At 40.9% G+C, this 13,553-nt stretch overlaps 1 protein-coding gene across 3 annotated transcripts in view; it reads right to left on the bottom strand.

Moving 5' to 3' along the window:
* Window positions 1–13,553, bottom strand: part of dock1 (dedicator of cytokinesis 1) — a 258,525-nt gene that overhangs the window by 182,168 nt on the left and 62,804 nt on the right. For all 3 annotated transcript variants that reach the window (XM_066662743.1, XM_066662745.1, XM_066662746.1), the window contains 3 exons: window positions 10,927–11,030; window positions 10,050–10,233; window positions 2,827–2,924 (listed from right to left, as the gene is read on the bottom strand). In XM_066662743.1, the coding sequence (XP_066518840.1) occupies window positions 2,827–2,924; window positions 10,050–10,233; window positions 10,927–11,030 (386 nt within the window). The remainder of the gene's footprint in view (window positions 1–2,826; window positions 2,925–10,049; window positions 10,234–10,926; window positions 11,031–13,553) is intronic.

Raw genomic sequence — 13,553 nt, forward strand, 5'->3', positions numbered from 1 at the left:
CAGCTTCCTGAACTCAATTCTAAATTACATTTCAAGGTGTTTGCATTACATTCAGACAGTAATTCAGTATGTAATTTTTAAAAAATGCAGATCCTTATGTACTGTTTTTCAGTAAAGAGATCAAGCAACGTGAAAACGATACAAGAGTGTTTGTTTTTCATTTTGGAACGTATTCTTCACGTTAGTTTTGAAAAGCAAGGACGTGTGTGTATTGCATTTCACATTGTCCTATTGCAGTGACTGCTTTTTAATTTGGCACCAATTCCTCTCCATATTAGACGCCGGATCTTTTACTATCATAAAATGACGTGGAAACCTTCACTCAACGACCAAAAACCGAAGCTGATAATTAGACACCCATAAATTAATACATAATTAAATCCTAAATGGAAATTACTTCACGTTACCCATAAATCTGCCTTCACCTTGTTGAGGAGAAAAACAGTAAAAAGTTCAAACAAATTTCAACAAGGACAGAGAGCTACTAAATATATCGCTTCAATTATCCAACTCCCAAAGACTTTCTTACCTCTCTGAGAATCAATTTCATTATTTAAATTAAGAAATAAAAATAAATTATATATTTTTTTCTTCATTCTTCACAGGTAATGTAATCTAAAGCCAGGGAAGGCCTCTATTGTAACTTCCGAGTGATAAAACAACCTGAAGTCAACACCTAATATCATATAAGGATAATGCATTTGGAAATACCATTTAGACGAAAAACAGGTTTGTAGAAAAACAGATTACATCAGTCTACAAGTATTCGGCGCCTTAAGCTGTATTATCCTCAAACAATGTTCATCTTGCTCAATTATGCACACTAGGCCTCATGATCCTAGGACATGTTTTGAAGCTCTGACATGTGTATATATTTCAAGTTGAAACATGTACAAAAATTCCATAATCATCACCTAGCAAGCATCTGCCTCAGCTGTGGAGCTAAACACTAAACACTAAAGAAGCTACAGCTAACTGCAACTACACAAAGGCACATACACAGAAATCACACTGGGGAGGGGGAGAGAGAGAGAGAGAGAGAGAACTGATAAGAGATAAAGAATAAGAAATGGCTTGTCAATAACAAAATGCATTTCAGCATTTTAGAAACATGAAAATGACACATGCGCTTCCTAGAAATCGATGAAAGGTGTCACAGCGCAGAAGAACTGGTCAACACACCAGCGACTTGTAATGCAAATCTGCTTTAAAATGGTGTTACATCTAAAAATGTAAAATTAAAGACATGATGGAAATGCTGATTACTGTATATTCCATCTCTTATATTCGGTTGTACCCAGTACATGATATTTCTAATTAGAAAATAGCAAGCAATGCAAGTGAAACTTGTACAGGCCCTACACTGACTACCCTACTTAGAGCAACAACGTGAATAACATTTTGAAGAGCACAAGTCTGAATACAAGGGCCCCTAAGTGGTTCCACCCCCAGTAATGCTGCAGCCATTAGAGGCCACAAATACGCTTTGCTTATTTTTTATTAATCCATTATCACACACCAGGGTGTAAGCCAGCTGATGTGATACACCTGGGCTGGTGACATTGCATCAGTGGCGGTGGGAAAGGAAGTGGTGGTTGATATCACATGCCTCAGAGGAAGAATATGCTTTTGCTGCTGGCATCAAGTGTTACGAGTGAATTCGGCTAACGGCTAACCAGGTTATGATTCAGTGAAAAATTGACATCAACAGGGGTATAAAAATATACTCTCAAAAGTGTGCACACAAAACATTTCAGGCGCTTTAGCATTTTAAAATAGTTCCCCTTCCACTCTCCAGACTCAAACATTTCTCATTACTGATGATAATCTCTCACTCGCTCTCATAAATTAATGTAACACCAAGAGACCTGACTGGGTGGAGAGCACACAATGGAGGTCACAGTGGGAAGGAAGCCATTTTTTCTACTCCTGCGGCATCTCTCCCCAAACTATCTCTCACCATCTCTTGATAATTTATTGCCTTCAAGCTGTGAGCTAAACCACCCAGCTGGGAGGACAGGGCTGCTAGGAAAAAAGTGAGAAGGATTATGTTAACAGTGATGATATCCAAGTCTCTGAGGAGTACCTGGTAGGTTTGAAAGAAGCGACTGTTGTTTACAGTGCAGCAATGGAAATCAGTTAATGATAAATAAATATGTTTTAACAACAACCTCTAGAAAGCCAATTAAACTTTGAAAAAAGATAAAATAAATATATAAAGTAGCTGCTCCAAGGGACAACGTGTTAAGCCGGCATTCTGCTCTTTCTGTTTATTACTGAGTGTCTTCCAGCTGTTTGGTAAAGCTCAGCCACATCTGTCAAGGCTGGCACTGGAGCACTAGGGAAACATCATGAGAACGCCTGAACGATGTTTTAAAGACACTGCAAGAAATGCTACTTCGGCATCTTCAAACGTTTAATGCCAAAGAGCGCAACGGTCTAAAAGCTCACCAGACACCATTAGGGAAAGGGAAGGCAGAGTAAGAATTACAACCACAACCACAATATCGAAAGTGTCTTTACTGCCTTCAAGAAATCAAAGAAAGTTCCACAACAGGGAGGGTTTTATACACACAGTTTAGTGACAAGGCAGTAGAGTCTCTCTTGTTACAGTCCAGATTTCTACACACAAAACACTTCAAAGTATGTTAGTCGTGGACAAAACCATGGCTGTTTTCACTGCAACAGTATTTGCAACAATAACTTTGTATTGTTATCAGTACAGCCATGCATAACTAAAAACACCTAACTCCACATAAATGTTCTACTTGAAATCATAAACAGGCAAAAGTGTGATGTGTATAGGACAAGGAAGAATATACCCACCTTTACCACCTCCCCTCCATCCACCTTCATGAGCTGGCGCAGGTTCTGCTGTAACAGGCTGGTGTTGGAGCGCCATTTCAGTAAACCAAGCAAATCCACTGCAAAGACAATGATAAGAGCACATTCAGTAATCACAGCTCAGGTGAATGAGAGAGGAGCAAACGACTTGTGTTCCATTACTAGCTTAATATAAGAAGTCAAACATTATTAATTCATCTTCCTTTGAGTGTCTGTCCTCAATCTCACTGTTAGACGGTCGAACTCAGCAGAAACATTCCTCCAAACAAAAAAAGCAGTGAATCTGCAGCTCAGAAGTGTATCATCCAATCCTAACTTGTGTTTATTGATAGTCAGAAAACATGTTATTTCTTACTAATTCAAGAAATAAGGTTTAAAAGACCGTTGGTGTCCCCCCCCCCCCCAACGGTGTTCGGAAACTCTAATAGGCGTCTTGCCTGTGACGTAGATGGTGGACAACACTCTAGAAGTTGCACTTAATTTAATGCAAAATGAGGAAAAGGTGTGTTGTTTTTGGCTGCAATCATTCAATGTACAGTGGGACATCTGTGCACAAATGGCCCAAAGATCCCCAAATATCCAGAAAATGGACTAAATTTGTCAACTTTAAACGGACACTTTGGAAAGGACCATCCGCTCACTCCGTTATCTGTAACTCATTTCACTGGCGCTTTTCCAACAATATGGGCATGTAAGGACACCAACGAAACGTGTTGAAGAGCCTCTGTAACATGGAGGTAAACAGGGTAAGGACACTTACTTCGCCTGTTTTAGTTGGTGTTAGTTAACGTTAGCTTGACTCGCTAAACTCGGTGGCTCAGATTATACTCGGCTACGTAGCTGCATTACGGAGGTTTATAGTGTCGGATGAATTCGAGTTCGACTTCGATCACATTTACAAGAATAACGGTACCTCTAAATTTGAGTTTAGCTTATTGCTAGGCTATTGTCATGAATAATGTTGGTTATTTAGCTAGATACTGTCATAACGGTGTTTTACCGCGGTGTTGTTCAGCTGTTGTCCACCAGTGACGTCACGGTTGCTTAAGAATTTCCGTAGCGAGCTCGGGTTTTTCCGTCAAATTAATAAAATTGTCAGTTTTAAAGCAAATTAAGCTGCTATTTTCATTTTAATTCATACTTATATCTGTCACTAACTACAATAATGTGAACTATTCATGGAGGTCCATTAAGTGGTCCTTAGCCTTTAAGAAACTGTGCCCAACATTTCCCAAAAATGCTCACAGTTTAAGTCTAGTGTGTGTGTTTGTAAGGATTAAGTTTTTATATTCAGAAGGTTACACGACTTTAATACAAATTCTTAGAGCTGCACACTATGGCACATAAGTCATCAATGGCGATGACAGGGGGAGAGACTGGCATTTAAAGCTTTTGTCAGATATGAGAGCCCAATGGGGTGTAAATAAACAGGATATTGGAGGCCACTTGGGGCACTGTGTCCTGACATCTTTTCAGTCAAAGCTAATTTTCTCACTCAAGCTGAAATGGAGGCTAATCCACAGAACACTAGTCACTCAGTGTATTTTCACCAAAGTACTTCCTTTCAGAGAAACACTGACTAAAAACACTTCACCAAGGCATGAGTAACTCGGGAGCAATATATTATTTTAATGTATACTGAATGCAACATATTTATCGTACCTGAAAAAGTGAAAAATGAAATAAATGGCACAAACCTTGCACAAAACAAACAATCATGGCAAAAGGGGACTGGGAAATTCTTTGTAATCATGCTTCATTTTTCAGTTATGTTCAAATCCTTCAGTAAGTAAATTGCAGGCTCCGTAGGGTTCAGGATTCCAATTTTATTATTTCACACTGTGCATTTTACTTCAGAAAAACACAATAACTGCCTCAGTGGTATGGTACTTTGGTGAATTTCTGATGCATTTTGTTGAAACCAAAATGAGTAATCCAGCTGCCCTCTGAGCCATAAATACATATATCTTTATTATGAGGAAGTGTGCATTAGGCCATGATCAGTTTGTCTATTCTTCAGTGCATTTGAGCCATAGCCCTCAATTTTGCTGCCAGTGGTGGAAATCAAACCAGCAACCTTCAAATTTCAAGCCCACTTCTCTAGCCATTAGGCCATGCTGCCCTATATCTATCTTCTAGAGAGTAATCGTCATCATATCTTTCCATGAAACGTATAACTTTCCTTTGTGCAGTAGTCCACATTTGTGAGGTAAACCCCCAGAAATCATTCTCTATTCTATTTACGACAGAGCAATGTTTTTGTAATCATCCAGAAGTGTGGTCCCCTATTGTTGGCCAACTTGTTTTTTTCTACTATTTAGCTCCAGCATTTTAGCTTAGCAAATGGACATACAGTTGACTGTGACAACAATTTTTATTCATCTATGCAGATGTTTCAACTGCTTGATGCCCTGCATTACTACCATCAACTTTCTTTGGTCCCGAGACAGAACATCAAAAAATAAAACTTCACATGGGCATCTCATACCTAGAATCAGGTCAATTGTGCAAGGAGTTAGTTATGTAACTATTTTTATAATGATTAAATGCAAAAACTATATATACAGTGGAACCTCTACTAACGAATGCCTATACTAACGAACTTTAGCATTTGAATATTTTTTGCCTCCACCAACGAACCATGACTCTAGAAACGAACCCGAGCCTCCGCCGAGCCGGCGGCTGGAAATGGCCACTGACCCCAATAGGCGAGTCTCCCAGCGCCCAGACTTGAGTGAGCTTTTAAGATTAGCACATTGTAGCTTTAGCAATTTAGCATTAGTGTAAATAGCAGACATTGAAATTCGTGCTAAGTTAAGCCGTATCTACGCTTCGTCTCCCCACATTCACCACCTACTCTCCGTTATTCCACCCACCCCCACCTCCCGTCATACAGCCAGTGCCTGTGTTACTCCTCCAGCCAGTCGTCACGTCTTCAAGGTAGCGATGTGTAACCACTTACAACTTTATTATTTCTTTTTTATTACTGTTTCCACTGTATTTCTCTTTTATTTTTAGTAACACTACATGTATTTTTTTTTTACTAATTTGAGAGTGTTGTAAACATATATCAGTGCAAAACAGGTGTCTTTCAGGAGGAACACATTAATTGCTTTTTCATTATTTTAAATGGGGAAAATTGACTCGATATACAAACTTTTCCACTTACGAACCAGGTCACGGAACGGATCAAGTTCGTAGGTTCCACTGTACATATATATTTTTGGGATGCACCAATACTAATTTTTCCCTTCCAATACCAATACCGATATTTCATGTTCAAGTATCTGCCGATACAGAGTACCGATACCAAATCTTAACTACTAGATAGGTGCCTATGAATCCAGATACTTACATTACAGATTTTCACTACTGTGACATGCACATTCCAAGGACTCTTGCTGACCTGTGTTAGAGTGCTTCTTTGTGGTCACTTGAATAAAGTCAGTGTTCTTTGGCATGCTGTGGTTACACTGCATGACTTTTAGCCAAATTTTACAGTTTGTTTTTTTTTGCCTCAAAATCGCATTTCAGACCAGTCGCAGCATATCAAACGTTTGATTTTTTTCGACCCGCCTTTGACATAGTCGTGAAGTGTAAACTCTCCTCCAACTCAACTCTGAACGAGTCCTGTCAACAGCCAATGAGAACAGAGCACAGGAATTAAACACAGGCACGTGCAGTGGCTCTCTACAGTGGAGGATGGATTAGGAAGTAAAACTATGATAAACTACAATACATTACATAGAGCTAGATGCATGTCCCCAAAGTAACAAGTATTACCTGTAGGAGAACATTGAGCAAATAAAACACCCTGTTACAGCTTTTATTACAACTTTATTTTAATTCTCAATTCCACCTTAAATGACGCAGCACTGTGGAGCGCGCTCCGGCTACCGCTAATATTTCTGAACCATTTAAGGTGGAACTATGTGCTTTTCTACTAATCTCTGCTGCAGTGTGTAGAGACCGTGCTGACTACGTCTTCCCATCCACGACTCAAAGACCTTTTTACATATTTTTCTATGTGCATCTACACAAACAGCAGCGCAAAAAATAACCACAGTGAGTTGTACATCCGTATTTACTTGTGTCTCCTAGGAAAATGCGAGTTGTGTGTTTGGTTGGGAGTCTGGGGTTGTGTAATGTGTTATCCCCAGTCGTGTAGTGTGTGTGAAGTTTTTCGCCACAAAAATAGTAGTGTGAAATTCCCAGTCTCTTTATAATCTGCCCCTTTTTTTAATATATTAAAGCAAATGCTCTCAGTTCGTGTAGCATCTGCACAATACATCCATCCAGAAAGTCTGCAGCCTCGCTTCTACCAACACAATCATTTTATTAAACAGACCTCCACACAAATCTAGCATCTCCCCTCTGTACACAGCACAGACACCTTTGTCACAGAAATGTGAAAAGTGCCAAGATGAATGTACAGATGAAATGTATGAAAATGTAGGAGCAAGCCTGTGAAATTTTGTGAGAAAGAAATAAGAAAATGAGTAGCCACGATAGAACTGCTACACAGCTGAAGGCAATGAAGAGCACTGTCGTTCTTTGTTAAATAGTGGAATGGTGACCCAGTGTTTTTCACTAGATCATACTAAACCATTCCTCCTGTGACTACGGCAGCTGCGTGAGGAGTAGAACTTCACATTTACACAGAAATACTGCAGGCTTATATTGTACACTAAGATCATATAGGTGCACTTTATAGTTCTACAACTACATAAATGTAGCCCACCTGTTTTTCTACATACATTGTTAGCTCTTCACACTGTTTTTTCAATTGTCACCAACTCCATATGACCCCAAAAAGCAGGTATGATTTGGGTGAAAGTCTTTTCTCAGCACTGCAATTACACTGACGTGGTGGTACCGTATCAGTGTGCTGCATAGATACAAGTGGATCAGAAACTGAGGGCAGTCTCTAAAGCCCTCATTGTCACTGCTAGACTGAGAAAAGTCCACCAACCAATAATATCTAGCCAACGGCGTCCTGTGGGCAGTGTGCACTGATGAAGGACTAGAGGGTGGCCAACACAAACTGTGCAGCAAGATATGAGCTACTCTCTCTGTCTTTACAAGGCTACTACAAGGTGGACCAACAAGGTAGGTGTGTCTAACATACTGGCCAATGAGAGGACACGGTATTTAAAAACTGACCACCTACCTTCTGATCCAATCTTACCTACCAGTCCCACACACACACTAACAGCTCAAGTGTCACTGCAATGCTGAGAATCAATCACCATCCACATAACACATGAGGTGTGGTCCTGAGCACTGAGAATCACTGTAAAAAAAGGCTGACAAAGTATGCAGAACTACAATGTGCTCCATGGAGCTGATAAAATGGACGAGTGTAGAAAGTGTGTGTACAAAGCAGATAATAAACAAATTGCTCCCTTTACAACAAATCAATGTGAGAAAGACATCCTTAAAAAATTATGAGCACAGGTCTGAATCTCCACATGACAAACAAATACAAAAGAGTCACACAAAAGCATCTAAACTGACAGTCAAGTGTTCTCTTGCTGTCCTGCAGGCTGCATTGATTTTCACCTGCTGCACTGGCATAGAAAACACCACGACCAGCACAGTTTAACCAGCAGGGAGCTCCAGCTCAATATGCTAATGCATGTGTGTGTGCGCGCAATATTGAGCTACGCACTCTGCTTAACTCACACTGCATGTCTACAGCACAGCAGTGCCCTGGTTGTGTTGAAACGATGATCAATGCAGCTCCATGAGGCAAAGTCCTCTCCGACTGTCCATGGCTACAGTGATGCTGTCTGTTTATAAACACAGCTGACAGTGTTGAGCACTAAAACGTCATCAGCGGAGTCCTTCGTGACCTCATTATCATGGCTTGTATGTGCGCTCATTTGTGGGGGACAGCAACAGCAGTCGCTTCTTCTCATTAAAACACTGCGTGGACCATGGCTCTGACTTTAGGGTCACTTATCCCAGCAGGCCAACACATTCGCTGATCGTTAGCATGGCGCTAATCATCACGTAGGTAGAGAATGCGTTGTGTCGCACAGTCAGAGAGCCAGCACAGCTGTAGAAACAGATTAGAATGCTCCAAGTGACTCAGGTCATCACACTGTCTGTACCTGAAGCACTGAGGAATTTCAAATTTCGCTCTGCTATTCCTTGTCATTTAGCAGGGTTCACATAATCAGAACATTTTGGGAGGGCTTCTACAACAACATTATTAAATTCATCCAGAAGACAAGAGAAGAGAAGAGAAGAGCTAGGCAAAGAGCGCTCTAGAGAGGGCGGGAGAGGATTGCAGCAGAGCTGCAGTGAGGTTTACTGCATTCAGTGTGTGATCAGACTGTAATGATCTCTACTTCCTCTGTCCTTTCATCAAATCCTGACTGCTGGCTCTCTCCTCTTCTCCTTCCAAATTCTCCACATTTTTTCATGGCAAAACTGAAGTCTTCATCTATAAAAGCAGGAACACCTCCACAATTCTTAAACCCAAGCCGACTATTGTAGTTAACCTCTCTTCCTTCATTAGGGTCAGCAGCCTTCTCCTCACCTCCATATAATTTAGAATTCATTATCAATATCTGAGGCTGTCCTGACTTGCTGGCTTCATGCACAAGTCCCAAAAGCAGGCCCAACAATGCTTAGAAATGTTGTTACAGTCACTGAGTATACCGTTATAAAACAGGATAAAGTGGAACCCCTTCTTGTCTCAAAGCACTTTGTCTCTTTGTAAATCCAGCCCACCGGCTTAGCTTTAAGTTCCAGGCAGAAGAATGGGTTTCCCCATCTTTAATAAGCCCAGTTTGTTCCAGCAAGGGGGGAAAAAAAAGGTGCCCAGAGATAGAGAGCTTGAGAGCACTAAAGGACTTCCCCTCTCTCTTTTTCTCTTCCTCTTCCCTCTTCTGCACACCTGTCGCACTCTCTTCATCAGCATCTCCTCCTTACAGCCCTAGGCTGATTACTGTTACTGAAAAGAGGGAGTGCTGGACGGGGAGAAAGGAACATGCAGGTGGCAGTAAAGGGTTTAGCAAAAAAGAAAAGGGAAAAAAAGACAGCTATAACTCCTCATTAGACCAAATGAATGACGGATAAATAAAGGAAAGGAACGGGTAGTACAAGAGCACAAAGAAATAATGTTTTTTCAAAGAGGTTTTTAGCTTGTGTTGTTGTTTATGATTCGTGTGTGTTTGTGTGCGTCTCTCTCTCACCATTCTGTGTGAGCTTGGTAGAGCACACCAGTGTAGCAATCTGGAAGGAGTCCTTGCTGATGGTGCAGTTGCCCAGTGTTGGTGTGCCCTTGCCTGTGGGGAAGTGACCCTTCTCCTCCATCTCCACCTTTGTGGCTGGCAGGTTCAGATACAGTGACGAATCCTCCAGTTTCTTTGCCTCTGCCTGTACGAAGAACACCCGAATAATTCAGCAATGCATTTAATCGGAGACACAAGGGTAAGGGGATTTTCAAAGTGCCTTCCTCAGTGGCATGTGAAGCGAGAGTCGCATTTCAAATGACGCCCATTCAATTTCCATTTGGGTCAATTGTCTTGTTTATAAAAAAGCAAGGCCTTAAATACTGGTCAAAAATGTAAAAACAAGCAATATATAATAATGAGGAACACTGATGGTGTGTACAATGCTGCTACAAACACCTGCACCAGGTAAAATAAAAAACTTTAACACCTCAACACCAATTACTTATCCCCTCATTAAAAGTCTGCTTGTGTTAACAACTCTGATAGTGAAGAGACTCAAGCTGTGCTGCAGTCAGGGGCAGACGAGAATGGGAGATTTAACGCTGACCAGAAAAGATGACACTCTCACCAATGCAAATTTGCATAGCTCAATGGGGATATGCCCAGGTCAGGTTGTGCATAATACCGACATTTGATATGCAGATTTGCAGAACTGAACGCACTAATAAAAAGCTTGATTGTTTAATTATTACACTGTGATGTAGGTTAGAGGCTAAATATCTTTAGGTCAGCGTGATCAGGACCGGCAAAAGTCAACGCACCTCTCGTGATATCCAGAAGACCATGAAGTCTCTGAGTGTGTGGTGTGTGTGTGTGTGAGGGGGTGTTATTTTACCTTGTAGACAATAAAATCATGCTCTCCATCCCTGAGTGTCGTCCCATCATATCTCATCAGCTTCACAAACGATAAAGCAAAGATCTTCTCTGATTTATCTTTGTCTGCACAAAAAGAGAGAGAAAAAGGAATTAGTTTGTGTCACTAATTTGGGTGTTTGACCACACATTATTATTGTTATAGTAATACACATAGTATATTATTGTTTATTAATCTAAAGCAAATGTATGCTTATGGACTTGGCTACTAAGACATAAAAAAGAACCAGTACTAGGACTATACTCTGTATCAGCAATTTTACAGATATTGGTACTTTGATAGAAATAGTAAGATAAGTGCATCCTTTATAAACATAAAGACGCTGAGCACTGCGGGTTAATTATTCAAGAAAACGAGAAGTTAAAGGAGCTGTCCCAGTGACCCGATCTGAACAATCACCTTCGGGCCAACAGCAACAAATTTATACTGAGAAGGCCATTTGTTTTTTTTTTGTTTTTTATAAATCTACATCAACAACATGTTCTCTCCATGTGCATAGGTGTGAGTGTGTGTGTCATCCGGCAAAGGACTGGCGCCCCCTTTAGGGTGTGTTCCTGCCTTGTGCCTGGTGATTGTGGGTAGCCTCTGGACCCACCGCGACTCTGAACTGGACAAGTGGTTACAGATAATGAATGAATGAAAGAATATATACACACCACCACTCAGTGAGTGACCAAGATCTTGAGAGAGAGAGAGAGAGGAGAAGGATATTACAGTGCAATAGATGAACAAGAATTTCTTGGTTATTTTTTCAGCTAAAACTGAAGCTGTCAACTAGACAGAAGCCAGCAACCGAGCTGAAATGTCTGGGCACTTCAAGATTCCAGAATTCCACAGATATATTCTGCTTCAAAGCTGATGTATAATCAATCTCTTCTCACTCTCCTTAAACTCCCTGAACCACCCATGGAGCAGGAATGTTAGAAAACAGAAATGTCCACACTCTAGAAAGTGTGGGGGACTGGAAAATGAAATTTGTCTAATCATTGTCCATTGCAAATCAGAATACTACAAAAGTAAGTATACTAATATTGTACACTTATGTTCTTAACTTATATATATATATATATATATATACACACACACAAAATACTGTGCAAATGTTTAAGCATCCGAAAAAAACTACTAAAAATAAGTAGACAATTGCCAGTGAAATATGTAGCCTAAACTATATAAATATGTCTTTTTATCTGTACTTTTAACAGATCTTTTTTTTTGTATGTCACAAGCAAGAAAAAATCTCTCACATCTCACACATTCCCAGCATTGTTAGATTCATAAAATAAATAAATAGGCACCACCAGGGCCCCAAAAGAACTCCAGGACCAATAACATGGTATTTATTGATCGCAAGCAATGTGATTATTAAAGTTTTAATGGAGGGCAACAGCTATCCCACACTGTCCTCCTCCAAATTGTACCTTAGAGAGTGTGAGAGAGTTTAATCAGAGGTGAAACTGTCATGTGAAAAATTGCTCAAATTCCCTCAAACTCTGAAACAAAGTTCTCCCTGGAGAGCTGCAAATGTCAGCCTTCCAGGTGACTACAGTTTTCAAACCCCCTGCATCATCCAGCACAAAAATCCCCCGAGACTACTACTCACAGCTAAGATCCACACAAACACACCCTATACACACTCCACTTCCCCATCCCTGAGAGCCTCCACCTTAGCACAGCAGCACCAGCACCATAATGATCAGGAAAGGCAGAGGGGTCACAGAGGTCACGGAGCAGCTGCCGTTACCGTGGTTACGGGGGACGGCAAGGCGGGACTCTTCCCTGTCTGTCACGTCGATAAAGTTCAGCCATGTCTCAGAGTGAAGAGGGACGTAGAGAAAGCAAGGGAGATGGAGAGAGACCGGTGGGGAGAAAGAAAATGGATCTTTTACTACCCTCAAAGCTCTAGCTCCGCTGGAATATGTAGAATTTATAGAGAAGATGAGAGAGTCATAAGAGGAGAAAGAATCAGAGGTAAAAGAGACAGAGGGAGAGAGAGAGAAACCACAGGGAGGGATTCTTACAGTTAATTCTCACTGACATTTCAGCAGCAGTCAGCATTATGCAGCACTGGGAAAAGAATTAAAAAGTCTACAAAGAAATGTCTACAAATTTTGAAGAGTTGGGGGTGGGAGGGAGAACATTCAGGGCTGGAGGACTCCCGGAGAATAATTAGGTTTTTCCAGCCTTCTCAGTTTCTAAAAAAGGTGGGTAATTGGGGTAGAATTTATCTGAGGATTTCAAGTCACAACCCAGCGCTGTTTTTCTTAAAACACTCCCTAGGACCTCATTTGAAAAGCTGTAAAGGACATGTGTAAATGAACTAATTTAACTCTATTACAGTAGACTCCATCCTGTTCTCTCCTAGTCAAACAGTGCCACATGAGTAAGGAGATGCTGTGTGACCATTGTGTGTGTGTGTTTATGTGCACCACAGACAGCACACAGCCTGTGAAACAGCAGTGGTAGTGTGCTCTCTGCCACCTGTCTGGACTAATTGATTGTTTTACATACACCACCCTCATCCAGCCACCCGGCACAGAGCACGCTACCCCTCTCTCACTCCACTGCTGCTGGCAGATGGGGAGGCA

The sequence above is a fragment of the Hoplias malabaricus genome, chromosome 3 (assembly GCF_029633855.1).
Source record: "Hoplias malabaricus isolate fHopMal1 chromosome 3, fHopMal1.hap1, whole genome shotgun sequence".
Lineage (NCBI taxonomy): Eukaryota > Metazoa > Chordata > Actinopteri > Characiformes > Erythrinidae > Hoplias > Hoplias malabaricus.